Source organism: Orbicella faveolata, unplaced genomic scaffold (assembly GCF_042242905.1).
Source record: "Orbicella faveolata isolate gen_17 unplaced genomic scaffold, um_ofav_v1 contig_27, whole genome shotgun sequence".
In the NCBI taxonomy this organism is placed as follows: domain Eukaryota; kingdom Metazoa; phylum Cnidaria; class Anthozoa; order Scleractinia; family Merulinidae; genus Orbicella; species Orbicella faveolata.
In genome coordinates this window covers 5477061-5494094 of record NW_028301555.1, presented here as the reverse complement: position 1 = coordinate 5494094, position 17034 = coordinate 5477061, and the positions used below count along the sequence as shown (strand labels likewise).

Below are 17034 nucleotides of genomic sequence, written 5' to 3'. Positions count from 1 at the left end.
CCTAAGAACCAGAAGCAGCGATTCGTGAGTTCTAATTGAATTTACTCCTTGTGAAAAACAAAAGTGTCAAGTTACCTTTGTAACTAAAAATGAAAATATCCCATCCATTTGCATACTACTAACTCACGCACTGTTTCAAACCTCAAGGCTCATCTCCTTCATTACTAAAACCCTCAGCCTAACCCACAGAAAATGTCGAAGTAAGCCCAAGATATGAATACTTCCTCCTCTTTTATAGAAGAATAAATATGGCCGTTCTGAACTCTATCGGGATCAAATCTTCTCACATACCATTTACCTTTACAACAAATTTGATTGGCTGTTTATAGTAGATCAAGCTGATTGGTGTGACATACATACATCTCTCACTCACTCACTCATCCATTGACCCGTCCATAACATACCCGACGCGTCGACTAAGAGGTTTCTTTTTACAAAAAAATAACTCAAAAATCATTAAAATCAGTTATTATTTACTCTTCAACAATTCACTTTATCTCGTCATCTTGGTGGGGCCAGATTTGAAATCCGGAGGCCTCCGCTTGTCTCGAGTCTTCCTTTACACTCGAGTTCAACTCCTCGTTAACGCTTGTAAACAAACAGCTGGTTCTAAATTAAAGCTCTTGGCTAAATTTACGTTTGTCCTTTTCTTAACCTTGCAGTTGCAGCCCCCGAAAACATATCAGTCATAAGCGTAACGTATTCGTGCGTTAGAATCCACTGGAATGATGTCCCACCTGAGAGGTATGGCCTCTTCGTTGGATATGTAGTCCTCTATGACTTCGTTTACCAATCGTCATTCTCCATGTACAAGCAGACTTCTCCCGCCTCCATACATGAAGTAGAGATATGCGGTCTGCAGCCATCATCTACGTACAAGTATTACATGAAACGCGAATTTCTGGAATCAAACGTAGGAAATGGAAGCTCCGTGCAACTTTTTACCACGCTCAAAGGACGTAAGTTGTTAAGTTTTGGTTAAAGGGTCTTCCTCAATCAAAACGCATTGCTCGCCGAGCAGGTACTGGTGACCGATTTAGTTGTACCCGAAAATGGAAGCTCAAGAGAGTGCATGCTAATATTAATCTGTCGATTTTTGTTACTGTCCTTATGAAGGTCGTCTGTACTCTCTGGCCAAGTGTAGTGCTCAATAGACCTCGCGATCCCTCTCTCCGCCCCAGGCTCTCAATCACATGAAATGGTCTCAATGCACACTAATTGAGAGGGGGCTTTTAGATATTGAGATTCGCTGTTCGTTTATTGTATCATTTGATATTATAGTTAAGAATGGTCGACTCCACTGTATAAACGCTCTTTGAGTGTTATGTGACAGCCTAGCTTTATTTTTAAAAAAGACGATAAAACATCCAGGATTTGGGAATCCGCTATGACTGATTTCTCATTACGAAAATATATCGGCAAATTATCGTCTGGAAGATATTGGCGTTACTATACAACGAAATTCTCGGCGTTAAAATTCGACAGAGTTACATGGCAATCATTAGGGACGACTCCCAGAAGACTTTTACTTTTCCCAAGTGTTTTTTTTCCTTTTTAACCTTCAAATTTCTAGTAGTGATTACTTGAGCATATTATTTTTTGCCTGCGAGGTAACTGAGGCGAATGCTTCGCACTTATACTTGCTTTTTTTTTTTGTTCAGCAATCCGCCTTCCGCCAACAAATGTTACAGCCCACAATACCAGCTCGACAAGCATCACGGTACAATGGCAACCGCCTGCCATTCCAGTAGGCGTCAAACTGAGTGGTTACGAAGTGTTTTTTAAACCTCGTCTCAATGCTTCGGCGCAGTGGGACACCCAGATTGCCTGTAACAGCACTTCAAATGTTACTTTAAAAAGCCTGCAGAAATTTACCGAGTATGAAATTATGGTGTCTGCCTTCAACATACTTGGGCCTGGGAATTTCAGCGAGGTCGTAACTTCTTTCACGGACGAAGACAGTGAGTGGAAAGTTGGTCGATTTATTTTGTTTTTTGTTTAGTCGTTCCTTCGTTTGCTTCTGATACGTTTGTTTTTCTGTTTTTTTTGTCACATACTTAGAGCTAGTTTTCTATCTGGGGACAGTGACTAAACTGTTTCTTTTTATCAGTAACTCGCTCGTTCGCTCGGTAGCTCGTTCGCTCGGTAGCTCGTTCGCTCGCTAGTTCGCTCGTTCGATCGTTCGCTCGTTCGTTCGTTCGCTCATTCGTTCGTTTGCTTGTTCGCTCGTTTGCTCGGTCGCTTGTTCGCTCGTTCGCTCTCTCCCTCGTTCGCTCGTTCGCTTGGTCGCTCTCTTCCTCGTTCGCTCTTTCCCTTGTTCGCTCGTTCACTTGTTCCCCACGACATACGACCCCATGCCAATGACTATTTATTGTTACGTGTTCTTGTTTTAGCTCCACTTGCTGGGCCTTTGATCGACTCGGCCAACTACACAAGCTCCACAAGTATTAATATCAGTTGGAGTCCAGTCCCTGAGCCGTTGCGTCTGGGAATAATTACCAAGTACATATTCACCTTAACTGATGTGTTAACAGGCGTGGTTACAACAGCAGAATTCAACGGACCAAATTTACACGGCGAAGTTACAAATTTGTCAAAATATCGAGAGTATAATATCGCAGGAGCCGCTGCTAACAGCAAGGGCCAATCAAATTTTACGAGTACAGTCACGTGTCGCACCGGCGAAGATGGTGAGTGATAGAAATGGATCATTTCAGCCGTAATTTATGTTTTCATGTGGTTACTATGTCACAGTAGAGTGCTAGGATCCTTGCAATTGTATGTACGAAGATCGAAGCAAGTAATTAGGCCAAAACTAGCAAAAGAAGAGCAATTAGATAAAAGGCTTAAAAGGCTCTTAAAAGTGTCAAGTATTCGCTGGCAATCTAACCGTTTCGGGCTTAGCCCTTCTTCAGTAGGTGGAATGATTGAGCCACGCCATGCACAAAACTGTATGCGTACGCACGCACGGAAAGCGTGCGGATGAAGTACAAAGTAAACAAAGGCGTGCTGCGAAATATGAAAGCCACTGTTTTAACGCGCGAAGAGTAACGTTGGCTCTTGGAAAAGCATCGTCAAGTGTTAAACTTTTTTTACAAAGTGAGGAATCATAGACACCCAAAATATGTTGCAAAGAGTTTCGACGCCTCAGTTGTTGTTTACTGTGTTACCCTCAATAGGCCATTTCCGAGTTACCTTGTGCCTCTGTTTCAAACCGAGTCTTCGTGCAAAACCTTTCATATGAAAATGAGTTTGATTTGCATGAAAATGAACCTGTAGAAGAAACATATTTCCATATGAATGGTTTCGCTCAAAAACTCGTTTTGACACGGAGGCAAAAGGCAACTTGGGAATGGCCTGTTAAAGAGAGTGCTTTAGTCTGTAACTGCAACAAAGGTTGGAGATTAGGCTGGCTTTGAATATTCGATCCACGCACTCCAGAATCTTATATCTACTCTAATGGCCTTAATCGTAACTATAACAAAATTCTCGATCAAGATTGGTTCTCCGCGCGCCTACTTGTCACTTAATCGGCGCGCGATCACGTGGGTGTCCAATTACAGGTATCCAATTTGAACAGTTTGTAATTAGATACCTGTGACTGGATACCCACGTGATTCGAAGGTCAATTACGCGTGCTTTAATGGCTTCCTTCGCAATGTTTCCTACAGTTTTCAAAACTTATGAAAAGCGCTACAGACGTTTTGGCTCAAAAGAATTCTCAAAAGACATTTTTAACTCCGAAACTTGTTATAGATACGATTAATTAGTGATTGGACCTCGTGTCGTACAATTCAGGGAGTAATCGTGCTCGTAATTTCAAATCGGCCTCGCGCTTCGCGCTTATCCGATTTTGAAATTACTAGAGAAATTGTACGACACGAGGTCCAACTACTATTACGTATCGTACCACCCGAAGACAACTAAAACGGCCAATATCTAAAATCCACCGGACGAAGGACTAACGCTCAACACGTCAGCCTTTCCAAATTCGCTATGGCAGTTACTTTACCTTGAAATAATAAAATTAGAGTCATATCTTCGCGTTCTTTAAAACTCAGCACCAGACCTCCCGCCTGCAAACGTGACCGCATACAACGCAAGCTCCACAGCAATTACGGTCGAGTTCCAGGCCTACTCGCCAGAGCAGCTGAATGGAATCTTGCGCAAATACATCTTTAGGATTTTTAAAGCCAATGTGTTGAATTCTCCTGTTTGGAATTACACCTTTACGTTACACCGCTCGAGAAGACGGCGAGCAGCTTCGAATAACAGTGTCGTCCAAAAGACACTGACAGGATTAGAGGAATATACCATGTATTCTGTGCAGATAGCCTTCTTCACCGTCACGCGAGGTCCCTTTAGCGCCGCTGTTAATGTCTCTACCGATGAAGGAGGTAATGTTCACGCGTAAAGCATAAAAAGAAATCTTAGAAAAATTTAACAGGTGAATCTACAACGACCAGCCTGGACACAATTACCAGAAAAAGCAAACAGACAATAAGCAATGCACTGTGGAAGTAAGATAAGGCATTTTATGCACATATTTCTACTATTTCTACCTCCAAAAACCGATAGTAAATATTTCCATACAAAGTCTTACAATTTCACCATGGCTGCTATTACGCAAGATGATCTACGCAAGATGGTCATCGCTCACATCTTGAGCTTGGGCCGCGCCTCTGGTTTATACTAATGAAAAGCGAAACAGCAATAACAGGCAAACAGAACTTACAAGAAATAGGAGCTAAAAGACGGAGAGGCTGTCTTATCGACAGCGAGACAGGTGACCTCCCCTAAAACTGCTGCACAAAACAAACACAAATATCTGCGTTATTATGAACTGTAGTTATTTGCGCAATGTTTTTTGCAGTTTCCACTTATCTTTGTACTTTTCTAGTCCCCAGAGCTCCTCCTCTGCAAGTAACCGCGTTCAATACCAGTAACTCAAGCATCCTAGTCACGTGGCAGAATATAACATTGTCCAGTGTGCCTGGGATACTATTGGGTTATGTACTGCGCATTATTAAGGCCGATGACACGAATTCGTCAAACTTCAGAGAGATAGAGCACCACTTGAGCACTAGTAGAAATATAACAAATTTGGAGACTTACACACTGTACAAAATTTCTGTAGCTGGGTATACACGAATGGGAATTGGCAACTTTAGTGAAACACAGAGCTGGACTGATGAAGGAGGTGAGGACTCTTACAAATAGGAATAGAGAGTCGTATCATAAATCATATCTGAAGTAAGGTGCACTACATGTGCGACTTGTCTGAAAGCTGGACTGAGTGTCTGGATAACTGACCGACTAACGGACTGACGGACTGACTCACTGCCTGTCTGTCTGATCTGTCTGTCTGTCTGTCTGTCTGACTGACTGACTGACTGACTGACCGACCGACCGACTGACTGGCTTACTGGCTGACTGACTGACTGACTGATTGACAAACAGACAGACAGACAGACAGACAGTCAGTCAGTCAGACAGACTTCCTGACAAGCCTTACATTACCGGTGTGTTGATCGATCGATTGATTAATCTGTCTGACCGGTGGAAATTCGTAATTTTTTGTCAGTTCTTTTTGTTGAGCGTATCTTTATCTTCCTCAGTTCCCTTGGGTCCTCCAAACAACTTGACCGGAAGTTCTTCCAGCACCAGCAGCATTACACTATATTGGCTTCCGATAAAGAGAGAACTTCGGAAAGGAATCATCCAGGGGCATGAAGCAAAAATTTGTGATGATAATGGAGTGCTTTTAGATGAAAAAACTGTATATGGTTCAAGCCTTTCTGCGTATTTCGATGGACTGAACGTTTATGCTAACTACAGTGTTCAAGTACGAGCTTTTACCCGTAAGGGGTTTGGCCCGTGGAGTCCATTGGTTCGGGTTTCTACTGGTGCACCATGTAAGTCACTGGAATGCGACGCGGAAAGTAATGATATTACAATTATTTGTGAAATATTCATTGTGTTTTGATCAATATTGTGGGTGCTTCGGTGGCCTGATGGTTAGTGGTTGAATTCTGGGTCGAGCTGTCTGTCTGGGTAATCCTCCGTACGAAAAAAAAGAGGTACATTTGCACATACTTCTTAGCACACGAAAACTTTATCAATGCTCACAAAAATGTGAAGTTCTAACATCTTCAAACCTAGCATACCCTTTCTCGTTTGCACAGGGACAAATATTTCAACAATAGGGCTTTCAATGCACTTTATGGGCTGTGTAAGGTTCGCATGGTATTGTGGTAAAATGTGCAGCCGCCATCTTTTTTTCCCTTCGAGGATTGCGCGCACTATGGCGTGATATATTTTCGGACAAGAAAGTTATCTCTTCACGGTCTCTAAGAGCTAGCCTGTGATTGTAGGAATAACAGTACTCCTGGCCGCTTTATGCTACGGAAACCGGGATATGCTTCGGCAGTGTTGGACTCTTAAGCCTGCGGTGTACAACCTTTTGTGAAGAATTCAAATCAGTTAAATAAAACAGGTCCTCAGAGACTCGATAATACAAATAATTGAGCTGCGAAAACGACTTCGTATAGCAGTTTTTTGTCCCTTGAAAGTTAAATGTTCTTTATCATTCATCATTTATATACTTATTGATTGATTGATTGATTGATTGATTGATTGATTGATTGATTGATTGACTCTCCACAGCACCCGAGAAAACCCCCATGAATGCAACAGCTCGTGTCACAGGCGCTTACACCATACACGTAACTTGGAGCGCAATCTCTGTAGTGGATGCGCGGAGTTTTTTTGGTTATCGAGTTGTGTACTTTCCTGTTTCCAGTCCTCGTCAGTTACGGGACGTTATGGTAGACAGGAACGACATTGAAGTGACTATTACAGGTCTAAGGCCATTCACTCGGTACGGTGTACAAATAGCGGCTTATAGTACAGAGGACGGCAACTACACCATGCCAGTGTACGCGCAAACTTGGCAGGCAGGTAAGAGGAGAGTTATTACAGTACAACAATAGTAGTAGACAGTCGCAAGCTTTGATGCCTGACATGTTCGATTTATGTTACTTAAACTGTAACTACTTACAGTCTAAATTCTTTTACTTTTATATTATTTGTATCTGAGGGGAAAAACAATGTGTATAAGTCAGGAAGGAAATTATCTATCTATAACGTTTGACATTTTTCGCTTGGTTTTTAAACTCATGTGATCCCCTTTGCATTTACAGTATAACTGAAGACGTACTTCTTTTCTTTTATTATAAAGTCGTAGGACGCATTGAAACATTCCTTAAGTCGTCCAATGTGTTTTTCATAACTGCTGTTGTTGTTGATGTTGTTGATGTTGCTAAAGAAGTTGAAAAGTAAAACCGGAAAAATCAGGGGGACTATGGAACAAAAGAGTCGCAGCAGGGTGCCAAGCGACTGACACCTTCATCACTTGACATGCTCACTTTTTCTCATTTATGACTTACCTTGCTTTTCTGTCTTTCTGTCTTTCTGTCTGGCTGGCTGTCTGTCTGTCTGTCTGCTGTCTCCCTTTGTGTCTCTCTGTCTTTTCTGTCTGTCTAGCTGTGCACCGTTCTGTCTTTCTGTCTGTCTGTCTGTCAGTTTGACTGTTAGCCTGTTTGTCTGTCTGTCTGTCTGTCTGTCTGTCTCTGTTTACTTTTTGTACTTATCGAAGTGCCATCTTCAATCCCATTTCAGCTCCGTCAGCTCCTCCCTCCCGTTTCGGTGTTTCTGCCCGTGATTCGCAAAGCCTTCTGGTCTACTGGCTGGACGTGCCCCCAGAGCACCGAAACGGCATCATCCGTGGCTACCGCCTGGCGTATACGAGCGCGAGCAACGGTACCGGTACGGTAATGACAACGAGAACTTACTCAAAGGTTCTGACGCAGCTACAGAAAGCAACTGAATACACGATTGAAATGTGGGCCTTCAATGATGCTGGCGATGGGGTGCCTGCTTGGTATACCACATGGACGGGTGAAGATGGTAAGCGACATTGGCTAACCGAAGTAAAACGTGCAACTAGCTATAGAAGAGCGTTATTGCGCCGATTACCTATGATATTGCAGCTTCGTGCAACATGTTGCGCGAGGTGGACAGGAGTTTTACTTGTGTAACATGTTGCCCCGACATGCAACACGGGTTGTAAAACAAGTGATAACGCTTTTACACTACAACATTGTTGCGCGTGTGATGTGCCCCTGTTAGCAGCCCGTGCAGACTGTGTTTTCCGTCATAAATTATGATGTCAATTTGCGTGGACCTATGATGCAGTATTGTTACTTATTTTGCTTCTCAGCGGTCCGGAATCCTACATCCTTAAATCTGATTGGCTAATCGCACTTGCTCCAGCGGTCCAGATTTTCCCATGCGGACCCCGATTACGGACCGCTCCTCAATTTCAAAATTTGACAACTTTTCAAGCTTTTACGTAAAACAACGCAAAATGTAAACATTCAACAAAGAGTCAAACAATTTTGGATTCCGAGCAAACAGTATCGCTTTTTGTGCCCTGCAAAATGTCACGGCTGTTACCAAAATTCATTACAATAATTCCTTTCGAAGCAACAAGGCAGAGAAAAAAAATTAACACGTTATTTGCCGGCCTTATACGGTCCGTATGGTGAAAAACTGTACCGTCGGTCTAGAGTACGGCATCCGGTCTGCGGCCTCGGGGGGGGGAGGGGGGGGGGTATTGAAGCCTTGGGCACAGTTGTTCCCATACGGACCTCCCGGCCGGCAAATAATATATACATAGCCCATTGGTCCATCATATGACAAACCAGCAAATGCCATGCTGTGTTTAGTTACAAAATTTATGCCAGATCGAAAAAAAAGCGAAACAATAGAGAAGGAGAGACCTGATACTGATTGCAGGCAGCAATTGACCATTTCACAAATTAGTATGTATTTGCCCCCTAAGCATCCCATAGTAACTATTTAAAACGAAGGAATTCAAAATGGCCTCCCTATCGGTAAAAAGGCCGATTGCAAAGCTTGTGTATTAGCTGAAAAAATGATAACTAAGGTTTCTGACAGACATTTTTCTCCTCTGTTTTTTCTAAGTACCCAGTCGGCCGCCGTCAAATATCACTGCTCAGAACCGGACCAGTTTAACCAGCATACCCATTTTCTGGGCGCCATTCCCTCAAGAATACACACACGGTCGCCTTGTAGGCTACCGAGTGACGTACCAAGCTGTAACAATTGGCGACTTGCCAGTGGATTTTGAGCCCGTGATAAGTAAAGATGTTGGAAACGTGGTTACGTCCATGACTTTACGCAACCTTAAGCCGCTTGTGGTCTATAGGATAACCGTGGCTGCCATATCAAACAAGGGGCCTGGACCGGCAGGAGTTACCTTTGGAGGTCAGTCGAACTTGAAAAATTATGGAAAGGTCCTAGCTGTGACCAAAATTTGGTGTAACGTTCCTAAAGATATGGTAAAGTCTGCACACGAACCAAGTGGCCCATCAGGCCGGAGGTTATCCCGGTTTCTGTAGCATGAGGCGACTAGGAGTATTTCTACTCCCCTCAGGATGGGATGCTAGGCCATCGCAGGGTTATCCCCAGCATTAAGTTCGCTGGTACCCATTTATACACCTGGGTGGAGAGAGGCACTATGTGAGTAAAGTGTCTTGCCCAAGAACACAACGCAGTGTCTCCGGCAAGAGCTCAAACCCAGACCGCTCTATCCGGAGATGAGCGCACCAACCATGAGGCCACCGCGTCTCCTAAAGATATGAGAGGGTGCCAATGGGGTTAACTGTTGGGGATGAGACGGGCCAAATATTTAGCGTTAGGCGTAAAAATTGGAAATATTTAACCGGAAGCGGTAAAAAATGTAAACCTCTTATCTAGATCAAAACATTTTTCTGTCTTGTCTTGTTGTTTTGTAGTACAGAAAAAGTCCACCTTTTCCATTCCAGAATAGTTCAAAGACCTTGAATATGTTCTTACAGTAATTCAATAAACTTTTAACTTTTTTAAACGATGAAAACTAATTTTTAATTTCTTAAACAATGGAAATTTGAGTTTTTTTCTTAACCCTTAGGAAAATAAATTAATTGTTAAGCGTAAAAAATCAAAATGTTAACCGGTAGCCGTAAAAGCCATCACCCCATTGACACCCTCATATGAACTTCTTCTTTTCTGTTTACAGAAACTTGTCGTTGTCGGCCGAACTTAACGACGAACTGGAGGAACTACCCACCTTACGTCAATGTGACTTCCCTGAGTACTCCTGGTATTATCATACCTAAATTGCTAACCGGAGTAATCAATGAATGCTGTGGAGAGTGCCTCGATCACGGAAAATCAAAACTAGACTTCACACGGAATGGAAATAACGGAATAGCTCAACAAAACAGCTCCCAGGAGCTCTTGCAAAACATTGATGATCAGACGGATTTCTCATTTCCAGTCATCGGGTACAAGTTGCAGGATAGTTACAAGGGAGGGCTGGGTTATGCACCGTTTGTCGAGTCCGCAGGCATCGCGTTTGTGGTGTACACTGACACTTCCGGTGTAAAGGACGCCATGTTTGATGCCCTCATTGCGTGCTGGCCTGTTGTGGTGATACCTTTCGTGATGGCTTACATAGCGGGTGTACTAGTATGGCTACTGGTGAGAATTATGTATTTTTTCTTTTCCTGTTTCCTCTCTTGTCTAGGGTTGCCAAGTTTATCCAGCTTTTGAAGCAAGTGAAAAAATTAAACGACTCTCTTTTCTCTGCAATTTGTTCTCAGGACGCCAACTCAAATAGCCAACATTTTCCGACGTCGTTTATCCATGGAGCATGGGAAGGAGTCTGGTGGTCTTTCGTTTCCATAACAACCGTCGGGTGAGCTCTCGAAGTGAACGTTGGTGAATATTCACCAATGTTTACTGAGCCCGAGGCGAATAATTGTCTTAGTATAATTTTCAGAGCTAAACAAAAACGACTACAGAATAACGGAATAAAACATAAAAACACAGACGCAATTGTTCGTTTGCATTAACGGATACAGCCGTAGTTTTAATAATAAGCTTACATGTACATCGCAAGTGAATCAATTTACTCATCGAGTTCGGCAGTAAAACAAACAAGCGAAACACTACGAAAAATAAATTCATCTCGTACCTTTGTTTTATCGTTGTTGACTTCATTCACAGTTGTCATCGTCGTCTAAAAATGAGTAGCTTTAGTTTGAAGAAAAATAAATTTCGGTCAATCGATCTGACCTGCTGGCGATCAACGTAACCACTGCGTTTGCGATTCTTAAATTCCTTGATTAAGAGTTCTTGAAAGGATTTTTGGTCCAACGGCGACAGTAGTCATTTTGAAATTTCTCCATCCTTTCAAATATCCTGGACTTGAAATGATGTCTTCCGAATAAATGAAAACTTCATTCAGCAATTGTCCGCCATGTTTACTTGCCGAGATGGCAAAGTAGCGAGCCTAATAACCAGGCCTCGAAAATGTTATATGTCCGCTTGGCGCGGTGAATATAGCGTCATGTAAGGAATCGTTCAACCAATCAGACTGCTGGAAACTAATTTGTTCAGCTGTGAAATTATACTTAAGTCTGATATAGACTTTCAATAAATATCTACCAGGACAGGAAAGATTACTTATTAACTGAGAGCGAGGTCTTTACGGGAAAATATTAAACCGAGACCTTAACATATTGATCAAGTGATAGCAAGGTCGATACGGGAAGGTCGAGGTTTGAGATTTTCCCCGTAAAGATTGAACGTTTGAGGTTAATGCGTTTTGATATATGGCCTTTTGCTTTGTTGTTGCAGGCCCGTAAAGGGCCAATGAGCATTACGGGAGAATAATATATTTTAGAATTAGCCAATCTGAACGCGCGTTATATCGGCTACAATTCAAACGCAAACCATATAATAAGACTGTTTATCCACGAATGTAACGTTGAGAAGTTTACAAGTCCTGGCCCCTGAACGTAGTGGACTTTTGAGAAATCTTTTTTTAAAATTTGTTTTCATTGGCCACATGATGAGAGCTTAGTTTTTGTGGAATAACCAAAAACTATTTTGGACAAAATAACTTTCCTCTCCTTTGTAGCTACGGTGATCGCACTCCCATGAGCCACTTGGGTCGCATTTTCGCTGTAGGCTGGGTACTAGTGGGGCTGGTGATCATGGCAGTGATGACGGGGGCGCTTACGACAGCACTGACGACAATTACGTCAGTCAGTGACACAAGCATATATGGATCTAAGGTAAGACTCGCTTAATAAGTAATATCATTTATGACATGTTTGTTTTATAACGCGAATTCTGATTGGACGGTTTGGTGTTTTGCTTGAACTGCAACCGGAAAATGACAAAAAGCCTCATCGGTAACGCTATTCTGAAGTGTTGTATTTAGCATTTAACAAAAAGCTCATCTCTTGCGCCCAAAATTTTTCAAGCCGCGATCTTGTTAAGTCTTTCATGCCAGGACATTTTTCGAATAATTCTCGTTCCCTACATTCCCAACCATAATTGTGTGTTTTATAATAAGTCGAGTTAAGTTTTATTGCCTTCGTTAAGTTCGCGAGTCGTTGGATTAAAATGTTATCATATCAAAATGTAGGTGCACGAAAGTGTGCAACTGAGAAAGTAACTTGTAGACATTACCTTCGCAGAAATTTTTCCTGTGAGGGTTGAAATAACCGGCCTATTTTTACATTTGTTCTTTAAAAATGATTCAAGTTCTTGAAAAAGTGACTATCAATAGAACATATCTTCACCCCTTTTGTAACTAAAATTTTGCAGATAGGGGCTATTGAAGGCTCGCCTGAATATAATCTTGGAGTTAGAAGAAATGCACTTATGAACGAAGGTAAGTTGTAAAGACGTTATTGTAATGCAGAATGTTTTAAATTTAATAATGTTGATCTGTAAACTTCTTTCCAATAATAAAACAGGAGCAGGGGTTGGGAGAAAATGATGAATTATAGGGGGCTTTCCACTCCACCAAAAACTCCAGTTTGAATTTTTGTAAATTTCTTCTATCGAATGGAAAAGCCTTTTTTTGCAGAATTTTCGAAAAGAGGACACACCTTCGCAAGGTTTATCCAAATTTTCGAAAATTGCATACCGGAAAATTTCTGTTCCATTTAATATTCCGCGCGGAATTTCCGGAATTTTCGAAAATTCAACAATTTTCGGATTTTCCGGAATCTGCTTTCTCTTAAGTGGTACTGTTTCGGCCAATTCCTCGTGAAAACCGTTTGTCACACCTTTAAAGTCAACCGATCTCGTAAAAAAACGCTCCCTTTACTTCAGTGGTAGAGCAACTACATTGATTGATTGGCAACCAGAAAGTCTGAGGTTCGACTCCTAGCCAGAGAACTCGGAATTCTTTTTCCAAGTATGCCTTTGTCACTGACAGAAAAATTATCTCGTCAAAAATAATCTCCTTTGCTACAGTCCGAGTCACACTGAGTTGGGACACCGTGTTTAAGCTCTAGGCATATCCTATTGCCTTCATCCCATGTTCCCCCTCTGCAATGTTGTTTGCTACAACTCTGAAATGCATGCGCTCTGAGGTGTCTCAATATAATGCAGTTGTTTAATCGGGCATTTCTTTGGTCACTTAGCCAAACAGTACCAAACATTAGAGGAACTCTCAGAGGCCCTTCTAAACAGAGAAGTGGACGGGATCTTAATAGATGCGAACGCCGGTGGAACTCAAAAAGATCTTTTCTCCAAGCCCTCGGTACGAGTGGCCCAGGTCATTGACCATCAAACAGCATATGGAGTTGTCATTGGTGGAGACTCGATGCGTCTTCGACATTGTTTCTATGGTTACATGCGGTCCCATCAAGCGGAGATTTTTAAATGGGTTGAAGAACTCGTGGAACCCATAAAGGTACGGTTTGAGCAGGGTTCTTTAAGCACGTTAAGCCCGGAATGTTCCCACGTACAGATAATTTTGAAACTGAACATGCAGTATGGTAAAGATCAACTTTTGCCAAAAAGGTGATTAAAATGGGGTATCACGGGGCCTTGTTTTCGAGATAAGACGCAATGAAGACCATGCGTTTTTAGAAGTTTTCGTTATCTTTTTAAAATATTGAAAGCTTTCCAAAATCGGCAATAAAGCAATCTACATTAGTGACCTTGTTAGATCAGGTAAACGTACTAAATTCGAATTCAACACAACTAAGTCTATTAACTAAACTTTTGCAGCCGATGTGGTTCCTTGGGGTAGAACAGGCCTTGAAAAAGATTACATACACATTAGTAGTTTTGTCCGTCCACATTCGAGAATGTGAATGTTTTTTGTTTTTTACAGATGTTTTGACTATAAACTTACAGTTGTAAATCAGGTAGTGAAACTGAGGGTGTACTGTACATGTAAAAGTTATTTATAGGAAATCAGGATTGGTTTTGCATGACTTTGCTTGGATAACACTCCCTGATCAACACTGTAGGGTTCGGGGCTGTCTGAAGAAGAAATTGTCCAGGACATCTCCACTGGTTTGTTTGATAGTGACGCTGACCTTTTTCACAATACACTCCTCATTACAAGTACATGCGCAGTGATCGGTGTTGTCCTGGGACTCTTCTACGAAGTCATGAGAAGAATACGAGAACGACAGAAAGTCCAACATGACAACAGTAAGTGATTAATTACACTATACGCATTTTTACCTATGCTTATTTTTTTATATTTTTCTATCATTTTGTGAGGCGCATTTGCAAACTTAGGTTCAATTTGTACCATACAATTCTTTGTTATCGGTAATTTATTATTATTAATATTAGAGGCCGTGTTTTACCACATTTCTAAATACCGTGGCTGGCGTTGAAATACGATGACACGGGAGCATTTTTGGAAAGCTTCGAAGTGTTTGGAAATGTGGTAAAACACTCTAATAATAATAATAATCTTTATTGAGGAAACTTTTTCACGTACATGTGGTTTTCGAAAAGGACCTCAAGGATTAATACTAATTAATAGAACTAAAAATATGAAATTTATAAAACACTTAAGTTAAAAAATTAATAACCTGTCTCCTAAAAAAAACCTGTCTCTTGACTGTTTGGTATGTCTTCTCGTTCGGGGCTACAATCAAGGGGTAAGAGGAGAAAGGAAGTCATCAAAAGCTATGCTTATGAAGATATGATATCCAAAAACCGTTACGGTTATGATTTCCTTTATTCTGTTCAAACTTGATGACTTATTAAGGAGTTGAGAAGTTAGTTTCCAAACTGGCAAATTCACAAATTCTAATTGTTTTTCAATCCATTGATATGAATAATTTATGTGCGTAGGAGGTTATGATTTGTTCTTACAACCACTCCCTTCCCTAATAGAAAACGGATATTTCTTGTCTTACTAAAAAATCGTTGTTATCTGGCATTGGAATTCATACCGTATGAATACCAGATAACAACGATGATGAGAAAACTTCAACTCAAAAATGCTGTTTTATTATTCCATACAGCTCTGTCGACACACAAGGACAAAATGATTGAAGAAATGAGATTAATTGTGGAAGATTTCTTTCAACACACGATAAAATCTCTGAAGCAGATGAAGACAAAGCACAAGAAAGAGGTATTAAAATACGCCAGGTTTGCGCCAGCAATGAGCGAAAAGCGGAGATCTACGTTAACAAATTCATCCTTTATACACTCAAGGAATAATCTCAATGACGATGATATTTCAGTGATAGAATTAGAAGATTTACGACTCAGCAACGCTAACTGCTAATTAAACATAGGTCACCAGGCCATTTCCGAGTTGCTCTTTACGTAACATGTCAAACACGAGAGACAGTGTTTCATCGGGATATCCAAACACCGAACACCCTAACCCTAAGAGTTGAAAATACGACTTGAAGCAGAATATTTTTGACGAAATTCGAGGTGTTTGGATAGCCGATTAAACACTGTCTCAGTCGAGTGTTTGATATATGTTCTCAATCGAACAAAAACTAAGAAGTAAACAGATAAGTAAAATCTTCAAAATCTATGCTAGCTTTAAGACCGGGTATCCAAATCTCCTTCACGATTGCGATTTCTTTGAATTATTAATGAGTTTGAGAACTTTGTTTCAAAACAACTCCTGGTGCACAACCTTTCATATGGAAATGAATTTGATTTGCAAGACACTGAACGTGTAATATGAAAGAGTGTGCTGGAAGACTCGTCTTTAAACGGAGGTAGGAACAACTCGGTGAGACCTTTTTATAGCAATATTAGCTTCAAGTAATGCTAGCTTATATTCAGTTTTTAAACACCTAAAAAAGTTTACATTTTAAAGAAATTTTCATAATAGACTATATTTTATGCAGCGAAAGTTTCCTTGTATGGTTTCGGTGCCAGAATTTTTTTTTTCTTTCCCTCGTGACATGCCACAATAATGTATATACGAAAGACAAAATCGATCCGTTCTTACCAAAAGTGTTAGTATATGGAATCACATGATTGTTCTCGTGCAATTTGGAACAAATAAGCACGAGTAAATTGTATGAGCGAGTGAGATGAATGAATGTTTGTACTCTTTCAAAAATTTATAAGTGCTTATTCATTCCAGAATACTCAAGAAACTTTTGTGGTTCCTTGTTATAATATACATGAAAAAAGAGACTATTTTCATTTTGTTTTACGTAAATGCATGCACTACTCATGCATGTACATACATTGTGTGTTTACAAAATTTGTATTTATAATACGTTTTCAGTTATACATTGACTAGTGAACGCAGGGCAGTTCCCATTAAAAGAGTGATACTCTTGTAATGCACTTTCATGTCGCTAAAAATACCAAGTGTGTTAAACAAAACTTACACAGCGTGTTGAATAAAATTCATTTGAATAGGTTATTTGTCTACTTATCATATTTCATAAAAATCAAGAGAATCAAGTTATAACTTTAACGCTTGTACGCCACGCACACGGTCACCCGCTCTTTTCAATTTAACGCGCACGACCTCCCATCCTTGACGTCTCGCGCAACCGACCCTGCGTTCCTCTACTTGTTTCCACATGGGTTCACCAATGCTCTTATCGTCTGTTAGAAAAATCCGTTCCCTTTTTGTTCCCTCGC

At 41.0% G+C, this 17034-nt stretch overlaps 1 protein-coding gene across 1 annotated transcript in view; it reads left to right on the top strand.

Moving 5' to 3' along the window:
- LOC110067341 (uncharacterized) overlaps nt 1–16810 on the top strand; it is a 51252-nt gene extending 34442 nt beyond the window's left edge. Inside the window, exons 33-48 of the mRNA XM_089296931.1 lie at nt 663–959; nt 1662–1961; nt 2394–2690; nt 4062–4397; nt 4901–5200; nt 5619–5915; nt 6667–6960; nt 7681–7968; nt 9049–9351; nt 10145–10608; nt 10731–10825; nt 12053–12209; nt 12748–12814; nt 13575–13846; nt 14412–14598; nt 15429–16810. Coding sequence (XP_089153057.1) covers nt 663–959; nt 1662–1961; nt 2394–2690; nt 4062–4397; nt 4901–5200; nt 5619–5915; nt 6667–6960; nt 7681–7968; nt 9049–9351; nt 10145–10608; nt 10731–10825; nt 12053–12209; nt 12748–12814; nt 13575–13846; nt 14412–14598; nt 15429–15697 — 4223 coding nt within the window. The 3' untranslated portion in view covers nt 15698–16810. The remainder of the gene's footprint in view (nt 1–662; nt 960–1661; nt 1962–2393; nt 2691–4061; nt 4398–4900; nt 5201–5618; nt 5916–6666; nt 6961–7680; nt 7969–9048; nt 9352–10144; nt 10609–10730; nt 10826–12052; nt 12210–12747; nt 12815–13574; nt 13847–14411; nt 14599–15428) is intronic.
- The last annotated feature ends 224 nt before the right edge of the window (nt 16811–17034 follow it).